The 22,992-nt window shown below is 35.1% G+C and overlaps 8 protein-coding genes across 8 annotated transcripts; 5 read left to right on the top strand and 3 right to left on the bottom strand.

Annotated features, from left to right (window-relative positions):
- Positions 1-199: 199 nt before the first annotated feature.
- Positions 200-2,392, top strand: LOC123315565 (DNA fragmentation factor subunit alpha-like). Its single transcript, XM_044901308.1, has one exon. The coding sequence runs from the start codon at positions 382-384 to the stop codon at positions 931-933; it is 552 nt and encodes a 183-aa protein (XP_044757243.1). The 5' UTR covers positions 200-381; the 3' UTR covers positions 934-2,392.
- A 581-nt stretch (positions 2,393-2,973) lies between these two features.
- On the bottom strand, positions 2,974-6,649 carry LOC123315559 (serine/threonine-protein kinase PLK4). Its single transcript, XM_044901303.1, has 10 exons — positions 6,449-6,649; positions 6,288-6,383; positions 6,046-6,231; positions 5,862-5,993; positions 5,446-5,802; positions 4,856-5,034; positions 4,333-4,740; positions 3,836-4,269; positions 3,482-3,747; positions 2,974-3,414 (listed from the first exon to the last, which is right to left on the bottom strand). Exons 1-10 carry the CDS (start codon positions 6,482-6,484, stop codon positions 3,073-3,075), a joined length of 2,436 nt encoding a protein of 811 aa, XP_044757238.1. The 5' UTR covers positions 6,485-6,649; the 3' UTR covers positions 2,974-3,072.
- A 522-nt stretch (positions 6,650-7,171) lies between these two features.
- Positions 7,172-8,801, top strand: LOC123315564. The gene is made up of 4 exons (XM_044901307.1): positions 7,172-7,370; positions 8,105-8,362; positions 8,419-8,652; positions 8,709-8,801. Exons 1-4 carry the CDS (start codon positions 7,349-7,351, stop codon positions 8,759-8,761), a joined length of 567 nt encoding a protein of 188 aa, XP_044757242.1. The 5' UTR covers positions 7,172-7,348; the 3' UTR covers positions 8,762-8,801.
- Positions 8,802-9,128: 327 nt separating this feature from the next.
- On the top strand, positions 9,129-10,278 carry LOC123315567 (mitochondrial pyruvate carrier 1). Its single transcript, XM_044901311.1, has 4 exons — positions 9,129-9,497; positions 9,551-9,651; positions 9,707-9,881; positions 9,940-10,278. The coding sequence occupies exons 1-4, from the start codon at positions 9,421-9,423 to the stop codon at positions 9,950-9,952; spliced, it is 366 nt and encodes a 121-aa protein (XP_044757246.1). The 5' UTR covers positions 9,129-9,420; the 3' UTR covers positions 9,953-10,278.
- Positions 10,279-10,410: 132 nt separating this feature from the next.
- Positions 10,411-15,357, bottom strand: LOC123315560. Its single transcript, XM_044901304.1, has 8 exons — positions 14,485-15,357; positions 14,148-14,423; positions 13,838-13,967; positions 13,610-13,775; positions 12,977-13,516; positions 12,590-12,878; positions 12,398-12,515; positions 10,411-12,108 (listed from the first exon to the last, which is right to left on the bottom strand). Exons 1-8 carry the CDS (start codon positions 15,111-15,113, stop codon positions 11,845-11,847), a joined length of 2,412 nt encoding a protein of 803 aa, XP_044757239.1. The 5' UTR covers positions 15,114-15,357; the 3' UTR covers positions 10,411-11,844.
- Positions 15,358-15,955: 598 nt separating this feature from the next.
- Positions 15,956-16,753, top strand: LOC123315566 (uncharacterized protein C1orf131). Its single transcript, XM_044901309.1, has 2 exons — positions 15,956-16,330; positions 16,386-16,753. Exons 1-2 carry the CDS (start codon positions 16,081-16,083, stop codon positions 16,613-16,615), a joined length of 480 nt encoding a protein of 159 aa, XP_044757244.1. The 5' UTR covers positions 15,956-16,080; the 3' UTR covers positions 16,616-16,753.
- Positions 16,754-16,950: 197 nt separating this feature from the next.
- Positions 16,951-19,066, bottom strand: LOC123315561 (WD repeat-containing protein 5). The gene is made up of 7 exons (XM_044901305.1): positions 18,910-19,066; positions 18,717-18,840; positions 18,526-18,622; positions 18,352-18,468; positions 18,022-18,298; positions 17,644-17,963; positions 16,951-17,585 (listed from the first exon to the last, which is right to left on the bottom strand). Exons 2-7 carry the CDS (start codon positions 18,837-18,839, stop codon positions 17,485-17,487), a joined length of 1,035 nt encoding a protein of 344 aa, XP_044757240.1. The 5' UTR covers position 18,840; positions 18,910-19,066; the 3' UTR covers positions 16,951-17,484.
- Positions 19,067-20,552: 1,486 nt separating this feature from the next.
- On the top strand, positions 20,553-22,733 carry LOC123315562 (pathogenesis-related protein 5-like). Its single transcript, XM_044901306.1, has 3 exons — positions 20,553-20,767; positions 21,701-21,925; positions 22,303-22,733. The coding sequence occupies exons 1-3, from the start codon at positions 20,597-20,599 to the stop codon at positions 22,645-22,647; spliced, it is 741 nt and encodes a 246-aa protein (XP_044757241.1). The 5' UTR covers positions 20,553-20,596; the 3' UTR covers positions 22,648-22,733.
- The last annotated feature ends 259 nt before the right edge of the window (positions 22,734-22,992 follow it).

The raw sequence follows: 22,992 nt of genomic DNA on the forward strand, positions 1-22,992 counted from the left end.
GATCCATGGGCAAAAATTTCTTTCTGGATATAACAGATATACGTAAAAAAAATACTTACTAACAATCTAGTTACAAAAACTGGCACCAGGTAGCGTATCCCTTGTTCTTTTTTGTGACCAAGAACGTAAGAAATGAGGCTATGTTCTAATGCAGCGTGCATTAGAACATAGAGTTATAGTTATAATGTAATAGTCTATGCATTAGTATTACGCCCATCTCGATTTCTATGGTCCTAACCTTAAAATAGGGTGTGAAGGAGTGAATGTTGTGGGTGGAAGGATTGCATAAATAAAAGACAATAACAACAGTACTATAGCAATTTCGTCGAGACATTTCTGTTCCATTGAGCGTACACACGATTTCGCACGAAAATTTAGAACATGGACGCTAACAATCAAGGTGGTAAACCGTTCAAAATAACCAATAGCTCTAGAGATACCAGAAAAGGTGTCGTTGCTTTGTCACTGGAGGACCTTTGCTCAAAAGTTAATGAAAAGCTCAATGTTGACGGTGAAATTACTATTGTATTGGAGTCAGATGGTACAGAGATTGACGATGAAGAATACTTTGCTACGTTAGAGCCGCACACTAGTCTTATGATTTTGACCAAAGAAGAAAAATGGTCACCGGATACTCTTCCGTTTAATATAAGCGTCGATCAGCTTGACAATGCGAAAGGTGGAAATGAATTGGTTGGCTTGGTTGGAAAATTAAAACATAATCTATGTAACGTATCTCTTCTTGGTGGTCCTGAGTTGGAGATGTTATCTGATATGGATCCGGAGTCCATCACTGATATCACTTTTCCGGACAAGATATTTCTTGAGCAATTGAAGGAAGCATCTGGTAGGTTTTTATCTGAAAAGCGACAGGCTAGAGATGCAATGGATCTCTTGAGATTATATCAAGAAAAACATGGAGAAACAGGATAAAATCGAGTCTGAAGGTTAATCGTGATCTTTAAATTCTTTCATCAGTTGTTAATTTTATTTATTCACTGACCTAGAAATGGGATGAAGTATAAATACCTTAGGAATTGATAATAGTAAACAATTTCAACTTGGTTTCTTAACATCCTTATTTTAAGCAGGATTAGATTCAGAATAAAAAAATTCTATTATCATGTTTGCACAACTCCTATTGACATAGGCACAAATTCCCAATTTTTCTAACTTGATAAGGTGATAAGTAGTAAGCCAATGCAGAAAGTGAAAAAGTCAATATCCAATTTTTATAACTATTCAGATATTATTAGGGAACATTTAATTTTCGAACAACATACCAAGAAATAGTTCACCTATGAAAATTTGATAAAGTTTTATAATTTTTTTTAATCTAAGCGTACATTTGAAAGGCTATAATGAAAAGAGTTTACTTTATCAGTGAAAGGAAAACATCTTTAGAGTATCAAAATCAAAACAGCTCAATTAGGGGCAGAAATAAACACCTTGAAAGTGCCAAAAGTAAAATGATGATTGATGCATTATTAGATATAGGAATAATGCAAATGACTGATTTTTTAGAGTAGATTTTTATGTGATATTTAAAGAAACTTGTCATCTCTCGAAAGTTTTTTGTATGCATTTACCATTTTCTCATTGTGACAGATCCCTGATATAAATGTTCACATATTCGTCATAAATTCAACTATTTTGCACAAAAAACTCACTCTTTTGGGAAGAAAAGGATGTAATGGGAAGGTTTCAACAGAATAATGATTCATATTGAGTTTATCCATTACTCGTTACCAATATTCTTAGCAAATTATGAAAAAAAGTTCTGTTCATGCCGCATAAGAAAACTGACTTTGTTTTTCACCCATGGTTTTTTGAAATTCTATATAAACTCAAGGTGATAAAATTCTTCCTATACTAAATAAGTCATTTGTGCTTTTGACTGAAAGAAGTCAATGTTTATGTATGTACTAACAATACTATTGTAAAAAGACATTGTTGTCCTTATACAATAATACTATAGTCTTGAATTTACTGTTTTGTTCATATTTTTAGTCGCTACTTTATTAAAAAGGTTTTTTCACAATTTAAAAACTCATCTCCTATGTTATCATCTCATTCAAATCGTTATCAATTTAAAATATTTTCAGTAAAACATTATTTATGACACCCCTGTGGATGTATAAGTGTCTTCGGAAATATCATCAGTTTCCACTGCCACTCAATTTTTAAGATGATAGTTTGAATGTGGGAAGTTACAGGAGGAATTTTTCTGATGTATTAAGGGTATACTTTTTCGCTTTATAGGTGTGACTGTAACTTTAGTGGAGTCGACCCCAAATGTAACATTCCTAAAGGTTCATATTTCTGTAGTAATGAAGAGCAAACCCTTGTACCGAATTTTGTAATCTTTTTAATACAGTATTATTACCGAAAATTGTTTTTCTTATTTCTCAAAATCTGCATTACTAGTAGTACTAGTAATAGTAGTAATTTACTACTATTTCTAGGTGAGTGACTAGTCTCACTTAGGACCTTTCAGAACTGAAAATTTTAAGGCGGTAGCTCTATCTACTGGATAAATTTCAAACTATTTATATTGTCCTACTAGTGCCATCTATAAGGTAACATTGGAAGTTTCATTAGCTGTGTACAGAATTCTATACTGTAAGTATATTAGTGTTGAAGGGCCCCGATAGATGGCAGCAACACTAGCGCCATCTATGAACAATTACTGAAAGCTTCGCTGGGCAGGTTACAGATTTCTACTTAATCATTTGATTAGTGTTGAAGTTACCCGATAGATGGCAGCAGCCATTAGTTAAGTCTGGGTACTTCAATGAATAACCAGCAGATGGCGCTAGATAGTCGCTGTAAAAAAGTTTTTGACAACCCACTTTGTCTCTTCGCCTCAGATGTTCGGTCCAACATAATCGTTATTGTGGCCATACATTTTTTCCATCAAAAATTCGATTGAGAAAAATCTTAGATATGGAGTATCACAATTAAAACAATGAATGGAAAACTCTGTTTATATTTATAAATGGAACAACTATATACAATTTTACTATACTTATTTTTTCCAATGAATTAACAATCCTTGATATAGACTTAATACTACCTAAAAGAATGCGTTTTCTGACTGACATCTGGAGACATTAAATGTTTCAATACTTTCGGCATATGTTGCAGCTTGTCCATTATCGGACGAGGTATTTTATCATTTTCTGAAAACCTTATCACTTGACCGTCCACTCCTTGATACTTTATCTGATTCTTGCCATCAACACAGATTTGAGAACCATCAAGATATCTCACTTTCACTTCTCCATTCGGTAATTGCACCGCTGTCCCCACGCCTGGCACTGCCACTTGCTTCTCTCTCGATTTACCACAACCCAAGCTTGAAGTTGCTCCGTTCGTTCCATTCGTAGAATTGATGGATAATGCAAAGGATGGCTGGAAAAAAAGATTCAATTCGAAAAATATAGTTCATTTTTTTTTACTTTCAAAAAGTAGCACTCACCGCAACAATAGGAGAATTCTCTTTACCACTGGCCGCGACTGAAGATGGCCTACGGCCCACAATGATGGGGAAATTCGTACCAGGCAGCCTGCGAAGGGATTCTTCCAATAAGAGACAATGTTTCTTCATTTTGACTGCATGTTTCCACATGAACTCTAACGTTCCGGAGAGGTTAGAACATTCTTCCGTTCTTTTGAATGTGAAAGTTTTGCCTGATCTATCAGTCAAGACTATACCTTCCGCAGAAGACTGAACGACTTTGCCTCCTGAAAAATCAAAAGGATATTAGTAATAGAAGTTCTAATGAATGGAACTTGTGGTGTTTAGAAGGTTAATTAGGCAATTTAAACTCACCGTCATGGAAATGCATCTCAAAATCTGTCAGATTCTCCATAAGCAAACTCTTCGCCCTATCGCAATAGCACGTCACTTTGGGAGTTTTCGCCCTGACCAGATCGACGAATTTGGAGGCGTACATGTACTTCTTCCAATGCTTCTCCGGCAAGTTCTCTATGCTGAAGATTTGATCGGCCCCCTGTTTGGGCAGGGGTGCCGGCGACTCGGACGGCGTGACTCCCTTGCCCCCGTCTGGTTCGTATATGACTATTCTCACTCCATCCGGAGAAATCCTCAAAATCTCGCAGACCATTTCTCTCTTTAGAGAGCCCCGTTTTTTTATAAACTCCACGCAAACCTCGCCGTCTTCGAGGATGCTGAGTATGGCGTTCTTGGTCTGATGTCTGGTCGGCTGAAGACGTAGGGAACACAGCGGTGATGGTAGTTCTGGTCTAAAACAATCAATCAAATTAATTCCAACTCCCGATGACAATCAGATTGCTGCATTGGTTTACCTTGACATGCCTCTCTCATCACTCCTGGAAGAAGGCTTCACCCCCGAACATCCACCATCGGAAGCTGCCAACACTCTCTGGTTATAAATATCATTTACGTTTGGACCATGGCAAGATCTCGGCGCGTTGAAAACGTCCGCGCAGTGCGAGTTCATGGGGGAACATCTGTTCGAAGTTAGACCTCCCAAAATCATCCCACCTGGATCTGAGGGTTGGTAATGGTTGGCAAGTCCATTGCATGGGTTCGAATTGTGACAGGACAGGTGCACGGGTTCCTGGTAACTACAACGGCTGTTTCTTTCATAGTTTTGGGAACGGCAGCTGTTATGGCATGAGCCATTGTTGCAGGATAGGTCTTTGTGAGGCCCCAAATCGAAATTCTGCACACCGTTGGTTACTTGATCCATACTACAAGAAAGTGAGGTTACGTAACTAATATACACATGAGATTTATGGGGCCGATAACATCTCCCTGAAAGAAGAAATGGCCCAAGAACTCTGCAATAAATTTGTCTTAACTGACCTGTGCGTCAACCTCCTGACAGGATGGTGAGAGGGAGGAGCGCAATCGCTGTTGGCTCGTCTTGATGGAAATAGAGGCTGTGCATAACTATGTGGAAGAATGCTATCACTAAATGCGCTATCCCTCCTGCTGGACATGGTGTGAATCCCACTGTCGTTGGTAATGTGGGAGGACATGACCTGAAAATATTTAAAAAAATCTCAAATTTGTTAACTACTTAGCCGGTAGATCTCCCATATGACCAGCAGAATCCTACGATCATGTCTGTACCGCACTTGAGCTATTTTTACTATTGTTCGAAAAAATAATCAATTATCAAGATCATACAACCTGAAGTTAGCGTTCACTTTGTAACCTCCGGTGGTTTCATTAAGGTTTTATAGATCAGTATATAGGAAAATCATATCTTAAATCTGTACCTCTATCCCGTTGAGTTTTCCAGTTATTGGATTGAAAATCATTGCACAAAAAATTTTGACAAATGTGGATCTGAATTGATTGACGGATCACATAATAAAACTAGTCGAATTTGACTTGTGACATGAACTTTTGAGATCACATTTCAAACCATCAATGAAAATTCAACTTACATGGCCCCTCCTGATGAATGGATGTTCAAGTATTTGATCGAGTTTCATGCGATCTTTAGGATTCTTTTGTAATAAACTATGAATTAAATCTTTGGCCTCCGGTGATAGGTGGCTAGGTACTTCATAATTAGCCATCACTACTCTGGTTAGAGTACTCTTTACGCCCTGTGTATCGAACGGCGGTTTACCCACAAGTAGGGTATACAATAAACATCCCAGTCCCCAGACATCAGCCTCTAGTCCGTGTGAACCCCTAGATGCCACTTCTGGAGAAATGAAGTTCGGAGTGCCACACATTGTCATGTGTTTTTCGTCAGCCCTTGTGAGTTGTGTCGCTAGACCAAAATCAGCAATTTTCTGAAAAATACGCACGTCAGAACTCTGTACTTGAAAATATAATACCAAAGACCACTTACCACTTGCATATCTCTAGTCAACAATAAGTTGGACAAAGATATATCTCTATGTAATATATTATGTGAATGTAAATATTTCATTCCTTCAACAACTTGTTTCATAATGTTACCAGCTTCACTCTCAGTCAAAACCTAGAAAACACAATCTAAATTTATACTTTCTTTTTTAAATTACACCATGTACCCTTTTTTTAATGTAATACTGCAATTCCCCATTATGACAGAGTTCCAATACTAAATATACATAATTGGCATCTTCGAAGAATGTGTACAATTCCAAAATCGAAGGATGTTTCAATCTTGAATGGATTGCGACTTCTTGCCTGACCCTATTCACCATACCAGCAGCCTGCATTAGTTTTTTATCAATCTATAAGTAAAATAAATATAGATTTCTAGACAACGTTCATATCAACCTCTGATTACCATTTTTATAGCTACATCAATATGAGTTTTATAGCATTGCGCTTGGTAAACAGAGGCAAAGCCTCCTTTACCCAATAAATTATGCACTTCATAATCCTGAAAATAGAATACGTAACATAATTTATCATGGTTCACAGGAAATTATCATATGTTCAACTAACCTCTATTCTCTCGCCAAAAGAGTTTAAAGAATTCATGATTAGTTTTTTGAGTATTTTCTATTATACAATAAATTTTATCTGATCCAATCTAAATTGAAATGGGTACTCGATTGTTTATTTACATTCAAGATGTGTTTATGCAACATATTTACGTCGTTTAATTTACAAAACGACGCGAACCGGATGACAGTTATTTGAAATTCAATGCCGCCAACACCTGTTGCATATAAACAAAATAATCTACACCACAGAACATTTTTTACTTTGATTAAAGTTCAGTGGTTGGTGGTTTTTGGTTATATCACAGATAGTTTGAAAACGATCATAGACTAATGGAATAAGGAAGATCACTCTTTTCCTCAAAGACGTATATTAGTGTTCTGTGGACGTAGAGCGTAGCTTGATCCTTGAGCGAAATTCGGAATTTTTTTTTCCACACGGATGAAAGCACCTTATTCCATAAAATCCCATATACATCTTTCCTACTGGTAAAAAGTAGCGAATGGATAAAGAAGACTCAGATAATAATAATAATAAACCTCAGAATTAATGAAAAATTTAGTTATAGCCTCTACTTCTCGTTAATATGTTTATCCAAATAAAATTTATCATGATCATCACTACTAAGCAGATTCGTACACAAAGCACGTAATTAATATGTGTCTTATTTGGTTTTTCATTCGTTTCTTTACCAGGAAAAAACAATTATTAGTCACTTAATATCCTTGAAAACAGCATCCAACCTAGAGCGTGAAATACCGAAGAAATATAAGTCCAGACAATATCTCCCACTATTATAGCTTTACATCATTCGATATACTAAAGAACCGGATTTTGAAGTACCTTAGTAGTTACCATTCTATATTGATCAAATAAATCTAGTGTATTTTGTTCATAAAAATGTTCTTTTGGATCATTTGGTGTAAGTATATGATTGAACTTTATATTGTTAACAATTCACTGGAAGGAGAATTGGAAAACAAAAGCTTACTTTTCTAAATCTCATTCACTCGAAATAAAAAAAAAACTTACTTACAGTGCTACAATTTTAGCAAAACACTACTGCAACTTTTTGTTTTAATATCCACTGATAACCCTTTTTAGAGTAGTGAGAAAAATGAATATTCTATAAATTCATGCGCGAAGTAATATTCAAATTTGAATGAATCTATGGATGAATATATATTTTGATAGTCAGAGAACTGGGCATCAAAAACATACTGTGTGTCCTTAATAGTTTTCAATGTTCCATGTTTTTTTTTCGAAAATCATGCACGACTATGTATGACTGAAATTTGTCATCAGGGATTTCCGGTAATTATATAATGAAACGTTCATTGTGTTTACATAATGCTCGAGTCGTGAAGTTTTTTCGTGCTTCACTGTATGGGATAATTCATTATATGAGCATATTAATTGAACGATTAATGGTTATCACGATAATTTATTTATGCCCCATATATCTCAATTTCTAGTAATTGATTAATGGGATTCTTATATTGATTCACACCAATTAAGTTCAGTCAATTAACGAGCGTGAATTATATACCTACCAGACAATTTTATATTTGTGGAATAAATCAGAAACTAAATTTTTCTCATTCATTTTTCGACTAAAACAGAAGATTTATTTTTTTATAATTTAATTGGTCGCAGTTTTTCTAACAACAAATTTTACCATACTTCTCGCCAATTATGATGTGAATCCGGACATCCCTTTAGAGAATACAGAAGAGTATTTGAAAAGATACGCGAATATTATTGAAAAAGATAATCATCAAAAAGTCAGATCCCGACGACAGACTAATGGGGATGATCTCCAAGGATTTCCAGGACCTACTGTAGATTTTAGCGATAACCAAAATGCAATGTGGAATTTTGGCGAAGACGACGATATCCTAGTATTTGATAATGGTGGATATTGATTTTTAACTCACCTGTTCCGAAGAATTGAATTTTTTTTTTTGTAGATAATTTAAATTCAAGGAGACCCTCAACAGTCACTAGACAAATTTCTTTCGAACCAGGTGTTTCAGATCTTCAAGACATAATTCCACCACCATCTATGCCTAATACCGGTACTAGAGGTCCAAGTTGCGAAGAAAGATGTCCATCCACACAAGAGTATAATCCAGTTTGTGGGGATGATAATGTAACATATCCAAATATTGGAAAACTTCAGTGTGCTGTTAGATGTGGTAGAAGTAAGATAGTTTGAATCTGATAAAAATACCCAATTCATTCATTGCAATAATTATAGGAGTTACTCTTCAATTCAGAGGAGGATGCCTCACACGAGCACGAGGAAAATGAATATAAGTAGAAAATGTTTCATATAAATCGTCTAATTTCATTATATACAGTTTTTTCTTCAATTTTCTAAGGAATGATTTTCTCATGAATTAGTAGTGTTCTGTAAAATTCCTGAGGGGTGAACGGAGCATTAAACCACAGAACACACAAACAGTTTTCTCAAATCAAGCTGCGCCCTTCGGCCCTACTATACCCAGAGACATAGAGACTCTCTATGTCTATGCATAGAATATTAATCAGATACTTTCGACATTTTTCTATGGTTTCGAACACAGAACAATAAGTTGTAAAACCACAGAACACTAATAAAAAATCCTCTAACGAATATCTATGACTAGAACCAAAGACATTTGAAACATGTTCTATGACTTTGGTTCCACTTTCTCTATGAATTGCAACTTTCACCTATGGTTATTTTTTTACCGGGCCAAGGTCATTGAAGGTCAAATTTGTTACGAACCTTGGTTATAAAAGTGTTATCACTTAATATTCACATTCACAATCAAAATACCTGAATCGAATGTTGACTGCTCTGGTTCTGGCCATTGTTTATTGAATCTCTTGACTTCTGATCCACTCAATTTTCGCCAACGTGCTGGGTAAATTACTCCGAACAGTACAATTCTGATTCCAAACAGGTGGTTGTAAAATTATTCATCATGGTTAATTTAGCAATTTTATCCAAAAAAATGGTAGACAGTCTGAAAAGTAAAGAATTCAGGGAATACTTGATGAGGTGAGTACTATTAATGTTCAAGAAGAAATGTTCAATGAGGAAGGAATTTTCAGCACTCATTTTTGGGGTCCTGTAGCAAACTGGGGTATTCCCATAGCAGCCTTAGCTGATATCAACAAAGATCCTAAATATATCAGTCCAAACATGACCTTTGGTAAAAATCGTTTTTGAATGAAATATTGGTAAACTTTCTTATGTTCTTTTTTTAGCTTTATGTGCATATTCCTTGATGTTCATGAGGTTTGCTTGGAAAGTGAAACCCCAAAACATGCTGTTATTTGCTTGTCATTTAACTAATGAGGCTGCACAGCTGACACAATTGGGACGTTATACATATTTTACATACATATCGCCACAAGCCACTGATAGTACACAAACATCAAGGTGATTAATTATTATTGTTTTATTCTTACCTACCCATGTACAACTTTTATTCTTTCAGCTCTTCTAACTAAACCTGAAACACCAGTTATATTACTAAGAAAAAACAACAAAAAGTGATCACAGATGATATATCTCTATGATCTGTAAATTGATAGCTCAGTGGTGATATGGATTTTGATTTAGCAAATTTGTAAATATTCTTGGAAGATGGAAGTAATCAAATTGTTTTTAAGGATTCTTCCCTTTTCAAATTTCCTCAGTGTACAGATATATAGAGAAATTATTTTTGTTGATTTTATTATTTCAAATAGGAAATGGTTACTTCAGGAAGCAATACAGTTTGTATTGGTTTTGACATAAAAATATATTTTTTATTGAAATATATTGCATATTGTTGAATATTCTGCATTTGAATTGGCCAATCCTTTTCTCCCGGTTGCATAGATAAAAAATCATTAATTACATCATGCAGGATTTAATATGAGAAGGAAAAGAAATTATTCAACTGAATGGTTCTTGAGAAGGGAAATTTTTGGTATTTGAATTGTTTAATAAATTCCTATCAAATTAGTACAATATACAATAAAATAGACATTCACAACAATTATTTCTTAAAAGGTACTTTCTACTTATAAAATAAGATAAAAAAATCATTGATAAAAATTTTCAAGTCCAAATAGAAGGAGCGTTTGAAAAAACAATTATAAAAATAAATTTTAAAGGACGGAAGTTGGATGATAGTATTAAAAACTTTGTACCCCTTAAAACATAGGATCCCTAGAATTGAACATGTCAGCATAAAAATTCTTGAATTCGTATTTCTAGTCAAATCACTGAAAAGATTACTGTACACATTGAAAAATTGCATTTTCTTAAATAGCAATAAAAAAAACTGTACAAATCAATGGAAGTGTTCAGAAACGTTTGCGAACCTCGTAAGTTGTAATTACTCGAAAAAACTCACCATGAAAATGTATTTTTTTTTAAATTCCATTTGTGCCTTTTGGTTGAGTCAATCATTTTACAATCCTCCGAATTGTATTAGCTGTTGAATCCAAGTGATATCGAAATACATATTCAATTTTCAAAGTGAATTTTCATATTTTGTGAATACATCAATGGTTTTGTGGATCTGTGGTTTAGTCATAGAACAACTACTGAGTTTACTGTCCACAGAAGTTTTACACTCACAGAACAACTTAGTGATCAGTTCTGTGACAAAACCATAAATATGAATGAAAACCATAGACATGGAGACTCTATGACATAGAGTATCTATGACGAAAACAAACTGAAAAACTTTTCTTAAAAACACAATCCAAATTTTCTTTGGAAATTCTGTATATTCGATACAGATACATACCCTTGGATATGAGAAAATGCACATTTCCAAGGATTGTTAAATGGTTTGGGCAATGAAAGGCACAATTAGAATTTAAAAAAATATGTTCCCATTATGAGAGCTTTTCAAGGCAAACGTTACTGAACCATTAAATAAACATAACTTCAAGGTACAGATTGTATATCATGTCTAAAACTGAGTGGTCAGTTTTCAAAATATCAACTTATTTATAACAAAACATCATTTATAAAAGAGCTATTATATAACTATAATTGAAATTCAGTACGAAAAAGTTCAAGATCATTTCTCATTAAAAATGGACGGAAAATCAGAGAGTAAGTACCATACTTAGGTACAATATTGCAGCCAAAATAGAATTACGTAGAGTATTACAGATCGTCCTATATAACTCCTGGATAATCCTGATATGTCTCACGTAAAGGCATTAGGTGAATGCTTATTCGATCCATGGATTGAGAACTTTGAGTATAATGTGCCAGATATCGCATTTACGATAAGTTTTGTAACCGTTGAATATCAATTTGATTTCTCAAAAAGATTATCAATAAACATTCATCATAAGATAGTTCAAGGCAGTTTTGATTTGTGCTAACTCGTTCATCACCAAAACCTTCCCAGGCATAAAAGGAGAAAAACAAATAGCGAAACTACGATAATATTGGATTGTAACCCTCCCGCACCAGCTAAACGGCATTTGAACATGTCAAATCTGGTCTCGTTGTTATCCACCAAGTTGCTAAACTCAGCTTCTACCAACTGACCATCATAATAAGTAATGAGGTCTTCGAATGGGTACTCATAACCTTGTTTGCACTCACATTTGTAACCTCCTGCTTCGAAACCTCTGCCAAGGATGGGGACACACTGAAATCACAAGTAATATTGGAAAATAATCGCCAACATAAGAATGACAACTGTTTTCAACCTCGGTTGACTTTTTTCTATGCTCTCACAACCACGTTTATCCACAGATAAGATTGGTACCAACCATAGAGTGTAGGATATGTTAAAAATTATGTTGTCATTTTCATTTTCACACATTTAAATCCATGATCTGTCACAGATTAATATCTGATGTTTCCAAAAGTTCATAATAAAATCCTTTTTGATGAAAAAGAATATGCAGAAGTAGAAAATGAAATATTTTACTTACATATGAAGATTTTTGGTCACACTTGTCAGAACCCTTGAAAACATTTGGAACCCAATACTTATCAGCACACTGATTGATATCCAACTTCATCATATCCATTGTAACAGTTACAACGCCCCTGTGATGAATAAATAATTATTATTCCTAATTTCAGCATAACGACAACCGAATCAATTGGAATCATTCACTTACTTGAATTCAAGCCCAGCTTTCAGACTATTCCAACCAAAGAAAGGCGCCACATATTTTATTTTCCACATTGGCACTTTACCGTAACAATCATAATACGGTGCAGTCCAAAAGCCATCGCTGAGTTTAGCCCCCTGATAAGAGTTCGGATAATGTTCATATTTAACGGTAGATTCCCCAGTTTCATTGAAACGTATACGTATTTTCATGTTGAATCTTTCCAAATTGTCGAAGTTAGTCGCCCATCTTTGTTTTAAGAATCTAAACCAGGGCTTATTCACATAAACCTCATCTGAAATCAATTAGTTGAATTACACAAAATATTTAAACTGGAGAAACGCAAAAATTGTTGGTATTCTGAACCTGATATACGATAGATTTCAATCTAACCTGTATTATTCAGCCTTGCCAGATCTTCCACTTTGAATTTCCTTGTGTTCAACTCCGTTTTGTAGGCATACGGTGCAAAGAGTGTTCTGTTAGTGAATTTGTTTCTGTCCCAATAGGTCCCAGCCGACCATATCCTACTGTCGCCCATTACGATTGCCAAAGTCTCCCCGATCATTTGATCTTCTGTTAGTGGCTTATCTGCCACTCTTTTTCCAGAAAATACTTCGTGTGGATCGGAAACTTGCAAGAAGGCGCTGATGAAATTCGCTAATCTCAACGCCATTTTTGCCTCATTTTGGAAGTACTCCTCAGCGCCATGCATGACCCCAGCGTGCAAAATTAAATCTTCTGGTTTATATCTTTTGCATTTTTCTTTGTTCATCCCGTGAATGAAGTCTAGTACCCTGTGAATGTTGACTCGAGATTGTTTGAGACTATCCGGACCTACAGTCGAATTAAGATATTCCCTATGTTGGTCCAAATAGTGGTTTCTAATGTACGCTGGAGCCTTCTCCCATTGAACAGGCATTTTTTGAACCCCTATGAACAAATTCATTTGAAAATGTCACCAATTTAACAATGCTATTGAAATTTTTATTATTTGGTCTTCTTTGATAATTAATAGAAACTTACATCCTATCTTCATACAATCAAAACCATTGTAGTATTGTTCTTCAGTAGACCTCTCAATCATTTCTCCCAAATATGGTCTTCTCATTAAAAATGGTAAACGGTAACCTGGTTTACAACGGCATTGATAACCACCCCTTCTAAATCCCCACCCATGCATCGGTTCACACTAAAAAATTTAAAATACAGCTTTAATAGTCTGAGAAAAACCGACTTCAAAACCAACTGTACCTCTGTTGTTTCTTTTTTACACCTAGCAGTGTCTGCAAAAATGTTATCTCCATTATTACCCATACTTTTTGGACACTGGTTAATATCTATCCTCTCAAAATCCATTTCAACAACGGAAGCTGCCGTATAACTGCAAAAAAATTATATTTGTTGGCAACCCCGGAGAAATCTAACCTCACATTATGTCAAAGCGCAAACTCTAATTGTCAAAATAATTGGTTGCCATTGCTTCTAAGAAACGCTGTGCCTGCATTACATTAATTAACTCTGCAAACTGATAATTCACTGAGGAAACAATAATACTACTTACGTTGGATATTCAATATGTCTGAAGCTTGTATGCCTTGGATAAATATCTGCTATTGGAACAACAGCAGCTACCATCCACCTATTCGATCTTCCACAATCAAAGTAAGGTCTTGTCCATTTTACAGGACCTGGATTTTCATCAGCTCCAGGAGGACCATGGAATGTGAATGTTTCATTTGTATTATTTGCATATCTAATCTCAACTTGGTATGTTGTTTTTGTATCATGTCTTCTATCAACATTATCTGGCAGCCACTTCTTGTACCATTCATTTATTCTTTAAATAAAAATAATATTCACAACACTTGAAATACGTAATTTGAATATTCATTACTGACCTGTAATATTCAGAAGCATAGTCATTGCTAGTATCTAGAGGGACAGCTCCTAAGTCATGTACTGTGAAAGTATTCAGAGTAGATATCCTTTCAAGATGTATAGGGTCATTGAAATCATCTAGTCGATATGTTCTTGGGGCAAATCTTGGGAATGTTTTGTTGAAGAATCCACGATATGAAGGAGAATATGAACTATTTGGGGCAAAGTAGATAGCAGAAGCATTTACATGCATATTTGTAGAAACATCTGCTACTGTAGATAAGAAATAATACATCATCCCAGGATCATAGGTGTCATTTATGGCTGGGCGAATGAATCTGCTCTGAAGTATGTAACTCCAAAAAAATGCTCGACTTAAGGCCATATTATGTAAATGCAGTAGCTGAGTCCTATTTGGGTAGACGGGATTTATGTTTACATCTTTGATATCCGGTAAATGTGAGACAGTGTCATTGGATAAGTATAGCTCTCCCGTATGCCTTATTTCACAGTTGTATTTGGTAACCTTCTCCATTTGTCGTGTGATTTCATCGAAAGCGTCTCTTGCCTGCCATTCATATTGACCTATGACACCGAAAATGAACAAACTTACGGTTAAAATCGAGGGTAATATAACACTTTTCCACATTTTGGATATTTAACACTTGTTCTTGTTTACATCTGAGATTTCTTTTGGTTCCAGTACTGTGGTTATCAGCAGGTGTGGCTTTTAATGATTATCATAATAAAACGATTGCACTTATATTTCAGTGTATTGAAGGAAGAAAAATAATTCAATGGAAATAGAGAAAATAAAACAAATTTTAGAAGTCTTAAAACTGAACACACCTACAACAACCGTTTGGCAAGCCTTTATTTCCGCTAACTGTTGTCAGATGGTGCAAACTTTCATATAATCAAAGAATTTTTATCAATTTTTTGAGTTGAGTGTTAAACTTTCAGACTGGATTAGAAGGGAAAGGATTCAGTTATTTCATTATCAACTGCGGAGGATGTAGTGGAATGGCAAGATAGCTAAAGTTCAATTTGATATAGAATTTTTTCATATCAAAACCACCACGACACCTGTTTCTGTGCCATCTGACAACACTGCACAATGACATGACTCAGTGGGGATGATTCAACAGGTTAAAATGGAATTAATGGATAATTAAAGAAATTGTGAATAAATTGTTTTCAATTTCACCCATTAACTGACCCTTAATATCTTATAGATTAGATTTTATTCAATTCCGAAGAAACGATCCAGCGAATAGTGGAATTTATAACGTTTTGGGCAAAGCTTGTATTTATGTGTGTATTCTAAATTTTTCCGCCTAATCGTACAATTCCAGTCGTTCTTTGAAGAAGAAAAGAATTAGATTATTTTCCATTTTGGACCGAAGAATTTTTTCCCTATGGAATGAATGGTTGCAGAAGAAAATCTGAACGGACATTTTCTATGCTCGGGTCATACTATTCAGGTTATGTTTTTAACCTAAAAGTTTTTAACCTAAAATTTTTTTATGAAAGATCCAAGTTTGTTTTCATTTTCATGATTTCGTTGTGTACGAGAGGCTCTGGTTAACGCGTTTTACGAACTTTTCTATCCAGAAATGTCTGGAGCTTTGGTACCAACAAAGGCATCCCTGGAGAAGGGTGTCCAAAAAGTAGAAGAAGTAACTTTTGTTTCTTACAAACCCAAAAAGAAGTCAGAAAGAGTTCAGGAAAACCAACAGAATGAGGAAAGCGATACAAACTATTTCAATATTAAAAAGGCTAAGAATGAAATGATCAAATTTGCTTTGTCAGATCTTGAAGGCAAGGAGAAAAGAAATGCTATGATGCAATTAGCAATTAAATTGGGTATGTAAACATAGATTGTATGGTATCACATTTATTCGAAATATTGAATTTCTAGGAGCAAAACCACCAAGGAGAAAATTCAGAAACTATAAAAGTTTGATTGAAGAAAGGAAAAAGGAGAAAGCTGAAGAGGAAACAAAAGAGTATCTGCGGAAAATTGGAAAAAATTCTATCGGAGAATCCATAGCCAAAACCAATTTGGCTAAAAAGAACAAGAAAAAATTCAAGAAGTCCGTAGATATTTTGGATATATATGGTAAAGTGAAGAAAGCTGTTGAGAAATAAATAATTTCCCTTCCAGTTTTTGTGACTATTTGATAATTCTTCGTCAGGAAACTAAGAAGTCAGCTGATTCTTGCTAAAAGAGAAGTTTTGATATAGCCATTGTAAATATTTTTGTTAATGAACAATATCTTATTTAAATTGTTTATTTTTTACTCCCTATTAGAACCAAAATACTATTCTTTCTCCTATTTAAGCAGAGAAAAAACGGTGTCCCATAAAGAGTGCCCATTTGAAAGAAGTGGAACCGAAATTGGTAATTCCTTGCAAATTCAGTGTATTCCAATAAATTTCACTTAGAGCCGAAGGTTTCGATATCATAGGAAAAGTTCAAATAATAAAATATAAATTCAGTTTATTATTTAACAGAGAAATTACAAAATTCTAGAATAAAATGAAAACGATTCTTGTGACATGGGGCATATAAAAATATATGATTAATGTACAAGCGTCAATCTTACAAAACAGAAAAACCTTCAAAATTGACCACCAACAACCCAAAATTTGGAAAGAACTATGTACAAGAAGAAGAAAGCAAACAATGACTATCCAAAATATTACCTTCAAAAGTTTTTTTGATATAATGTTTCAATTACATTATATAGGTTTTTTCTGAATCTATTTTAGAGAATATAAATTTTATTATTAAGAATTGAACATTTTTACAATGGAAGAAATCACTAAGTATTTATCAAGCATAAAATTCTATTTTAGTCATGCAGTAAGTGCGGAAATTCGAAATCCTTATCAATTACTGATTACACAAAAATGACTCAAATGAAAGAGTAATAATTACCACTTTGTACAATTGATCTGAATCAAGGCGTTTATTACAAACAAAAATTTAAAATTACAGATCAGATTCACACTGTCTAAGTATCGCTCTTCCATAGTTTAATTGTTTTGTCATTTTCTAAAGCGGCAGATGCAATTATGTTCTCGGTTGGATGACAAGTGGTTGATAGCACAACATCTGAAACAAAACAAAAATTCAGAATATTGAAAAAAAACTGAAAAGAAATGCGTATTACCTGTATGGCCTTGTAATTTTTGAACAATTTCCTTAGTTTGGAGATTCCAGATATACACCATATTATCTTCAGAACCACTCACAATCCATTTACCTCCCGTTACAGAGAAATTGGCAAAAATGCAATATTTCTCATTTTTGTGACCAGAATAGGTTTTCAGGCATTTTCCTTTGGCATAATCCCACAGCTTCAAGGTGTTGTCTAAGGTCGCTGCCAGAATGTACTTACCATTGGGAGAAAACTTGACAAAAGAGGCCGGTGGATTATCGTCATCTATCAAAGTTTTCAAACATTGGCCAGATGCTGTATCCCAAATGCGGCTACAAAGTCAGAATAGTTGTTATTCATACAACAATATCAGAGAAAATAACAACTAACCATAAGCCATCATAGCTACTACTGACAATCAGAGATCCATCCCTATTGAAATGTACTGCGCTTACAGGATCAGAATGAGCTGGCAGCGTCTTTAAACATTTTCCCGTCCTTACATCCCAAATTCTCACAGATTCATCAAAAGAACCAGAGACAATTAGGTTAGATTGAGGGTTGAAGTTGCAGCAGAATACATAGTTGCTATGTCCTTTAAGAGTCTTCAGACATTTTCCTGAAGATAGTTCCCATATTTTTAGCGTTTTATCATCACTGGCGGATACTGAAAACAGAACAATAAGTATGTACACATTGATATTAACTTTTCCGTCCCACCTAAAAGCCGGCTGTCACTCGACCATGCAACATCACTGATTCCCAATTTGTGTCCGGAGATAGTTTTCTCAAATTTTCCATCATAGGCTCCCCAAATTTTAATCAGTTTGTCAGCAGCTGAAATGGAACCATGAATAATTAAACAAATACATAATAAATAAATGGAATACTTACATGAGCTAGCTAACCACTCGCCATTTGGACTGAATTTCACTGAAGAAACAGCTTTGGTATGACCAGCCAATGTGAATTTCAAAGTATAGGAAGGTTTCTGAAGAAAAATTACAATTTGTTATGGTGAACTCTTTCATTCCAAGAAAAAATCAAATTACTTAACCTGAAATTGAGTAAATGAAGATAATTACCATGTTACTGCTTGTCTTATTTGTACCACTGGTAGGATTCACTGTACTTGAGTTAGTATTCGCTGGCTGTTGTTGAATCCCTCCAGAATGGACTTGGGGAGCATTGCCACTTATTGGCATCATCCTTAAAACAATAATATATCAAAAATGGAAACATTAAGAGAGCACCGTTCTAATTTTGAATGTAACTCACGTGGCGAATAAAATAAGTATGACGTTCAGTCCACGTGCTACTATTATCTTTGATTTTTTCTTTAATTTCGTCTACAAAAACAATTTGTTGATCGAAAATCTGAAAATTCAACAACGCGCTTCTCCCATCACGTAAAACCACAGACAAATGTCTTGTCATTTGTCATATTCATGCATAGATCTATCTTTTTGTTTTTCACATTGATCTCTAGAGTTCAATGGTTTTTCAGTTTGTCTATGGTCCTCACGTGGCTTCTTGGAACATAGATACACATATCTTTGTTCGAAATTATGGAGAGTATTCGGAACTTTCCCTTTTACATACATCTATTAATTAGTCTATGCTCTTTTACTTTCACCACAAAAGAAAACCGCCAAATGTAAAAGCTAAAGCCATATTTTCGCGATTAAGACGCGTGAAGCGTCTTTAAGCGGTGCTATTCGAGCGAATAAGTCATGACGTCAGTCTTTAAGACGCTTTAAGCGGAACCCGGCGGTCTGTGGAGAGCGCCTGTGTCATAGAGTCATCTTGTCTCTGGCCTGTGTCGTCTTAAGCCATATTTTCGCGATTAAGACGCGTGAAGCGTCTTTAAGCGGTGCTATTCGAGCGAATAAGTCATGACGTCAGTCTTTAAGACGCTTTAAGCGGAACCTGGCGGTCTGTGGAGAGCGCCTGTGTCATAGAGTCATCTTGTCTCTGGCCTGTGTCGTCTTAAGCGGAAAGAGAATATGTTGTTTATATCGAATTTGATTTTAATTCCTACTAGGGAAGAGTGCTTTTATTGCCAATAATGCAGTTTCTGCATTATCATTTAGAATAAATAAATATTTTTCAAATAATAGCCAAAGAACAGAAATTGAAAAATTCACAATTCGATTCGTTGTCTAATGACAACGACAGATGACTGAACCATCAGCGATATTCTATTTTTGCGACAACAAAATTAATGACGTCACGCTTAAAGACGCTTTAAGACATCGATTAAGACGCTTAATCGCCAAAATATGGCTCTAAGCACAGAACGTCTTAAGCGGAAAGAGGTAATATAAAGAAGAAGGGAGAATATGTTGTTTATATCGAATTTGATTTGAATTCCTACTAGGGAAGAGTGCTTTTATTGCCAATAATGCAGTTTCTGCATTATCCTTTAGAATAAATAAATATTTTTCAAATAATAGCCATAGAACAGAAATTGAAAAATTCACAATTCGATTCGCTGTCTAATGACAACGACAGATGACACAACCATCAGCGATATTCTATTTTTGCGACAACAAAATTAATGACGTCACGCTTAAAGACGCTTTAAGACATCGATTAAGACGCTTAATCGCCAAAATATGGCTTAAGAGTTACGTTCGAACACAGAATATAAACCTTCGCAAAATCTGCAAGACATTCATTTAGGATTGCCGTCATGCTGAGGGACAAACAACTCACCTGGTCAAGGTTGCATGCAAATTGTCAGCAAAAAATTATTAGTTTTCGTCAAACGACTAATTTGCCATTGTGGTAAATCGGCCTGTATATGATTGAGTAAAATTATTCATTTTGTAATAGGAATTCCATGCTACTTCAATAACGTAATCTTATCACATTTTTGTGGTAAAATATTCAGATAATCAACAGTATAAAAACAAAACAAAAAATAATTATATTATGTTCATCCAGCTCATCGACTAACAAAATGTTCTTGAATAGGTGGATTTGTGTGTTTGCGTTTATGTGTGTGGAAATTCATGCCATAGAATTTCAAATCAAAAACAATGAAGGCGGAGATGTTTGGGTCGGTATTCAGGGAAATCCTGGTCATCAACATCTCAGAAACGGTGGATTCGCTCTAGGTGCTAGACAACAGGTAAGAGAAGCTACCCATAATTTCGAATTTTGAGATGGTTGGTCAATTTTAATATCGCGCATCATGAAGTGAGCGCAACATATGACAAAATATGACCCATTTGGAATCAGTCGATGGTCTTAGTTATTCAACACCATAGACATAGAGACTATATGTCTATGTTCAATATATAAAAGATATTAATCGATTTCAATTGGTTTTCTTGAATCCTTATCAATCTTATTAGAAAATGAACTATTGAAAATCGAAGACACGTTTTCTATAATGACCAGAGACTCTCTGTAATAATCATAGAAGAACGTGTTGACATAACGGAAGTTAATTAATTTCCTAATGGCAAAATTACGGAACGTAGGTTACCACAATTATCTATGAATCCGTTTCTTTTGTCACTGTTGCCCAGATAAAAGTGTGGATATGATGAAATGAGCATTTGGGAGTTGCACGAATTACAATCCGAAATGCAATATTTCGAAAAGAATTCATCAGGATGTGGCTGAGAGCTGTAGTAATCTTTGAGGAAATCCAAATAGATAATAAGTTGGTGTAATTAGATGAGACGACTCACTACTCATAATGCTGCTATTTATTCAGCTATGCCTACCTACCTCTAGTCATTTTCGGAAACTTATACTCGGGTCTAAACGTTTTCGGTGAAAAAATTGTGAAACATCAATAAATATCAACTTGTTTATTAATGAGAGCGATTGCGATATTTTAACAACTCAATGGGCTATTACCTTGGAACACATATATTCAACTATTACCAACATAATTTCGATTTTCCACAGATGCTCGTAATAGACCATATAGACATATGGACTATCTGTCTCTATGTCTATGTCAATAATCATTGAAGCAAATATGCCACAATTCCATGGAGGGAACCACTCTTCACACAGAATTCGTTTTTCTCATCTTCTTGTTTCGCAGGTTTCTGTTTATGCACCTGACAACTGGGCTGGACGTTTCTGGGCAAGGACGTTCTGTGATCCCAGGACAAACCACTGTCTAACAGGAGACTGCGGGAATCGTTATGAGTGCCGTGGGGCTGGTGGAAATCCCCCAGCTTCTTTGGCCGAGATTACTCTGAAGGGACACGAAGGGCTCGACTTCTATGATATTTCTCTCGTCGATGGTTTTAATTTGAAAATATCGGTGAGTTTTCTATGTTCATAGTAAGGTTAGCCTTGAGTGCATAGAATAAATCTAATGTTTAGAACATAAAGTATTATAAAAGTTTTGATATCAAAGAGTAGATAAATCTTTCTCTTTGAATTTTGAGATTCCATCATGGTTGAAGATGAAAGAAAAGCAGAGTTATATTGATTTGTAGAACATTTTCTATCATTCAGTACATTTTTTATGCTACAATAAGAATTCCGTTCTTTAATATTTTGTTTACTAATTGAAACAAAATGGCGTATGCGCCGGTTACGTATTTCACCACCATAATTTTTTTGTTAAATATTAGGCATTATGCTTTTCTTGTTTCTTTGATAATTTTCCGCTGACAAACTCTAGATGTTTCGTAGATGGCGCCACTTGGTGGCCAATCTGACGGCGGTCGTTACAGCTGCAAGAGAGCCGGATGCGACAATCCAATCAACAACCATTGTCCAGGTGAATTGCAGCTGAGGGGTCCGAATAACTGGGTTATAGGATGCAAATCAGCCTGTTTGGCCTTCAACACTGACCAGTACTGCTGCAGAGGGGCACACGCCTTTCCTTGGACCTGCAAGGCGTCCGACTGGCCTAAGAATTACCCGGCAATGTTCAAGGGTTGGTGTCCCGACGCCTACAGCTACGCCTATGACGACCACAAGAGCACTTTCACTTGCAGGAACGTACCAGTCTACAGGATCGAATTTGGAGGTTGAACAACTCACATTTTGGATGTATCCACTGATTATGAAATGAATAAGAATAAATAACCAGACATATGAATAAATATAAATGAAAGAGATTTTTCGAAGTGCATATTAAATATTTTCGTCTTTCTCACATATCTTTATGAAAGTTCTTACCTGTTTGCTGGCCTCGGCTACGTCGCAGTAGTTGGCAATTCCACCAGCTCTGGAGGAGTGTTACTGATGTCAATGTCGCTGTCACTATATCCATTCTTAATTATTATGAACACTAATATTCAAACCACGCTCTTTATTCACTCGCCAAATCTAGCAGATTTCGTAACGCATAAATTTGACAATAGCAAATGACAGTTA

The sequence above is a fragment of the Coccinella septempunctata genome, chromosome 6 (genome assembly GCF_907165205.1).
Source record: "Coccinella septempunctata chromosome 6, icCocSept1.1, whole genome shotgun sequence".
Classification (NCBI taxonomy): Eukaryota; Metazoa; Arthropoda; class Insecta; order Coleoptera; family Coccinellidae; genus Coccinella; species Coccinella septempunctata.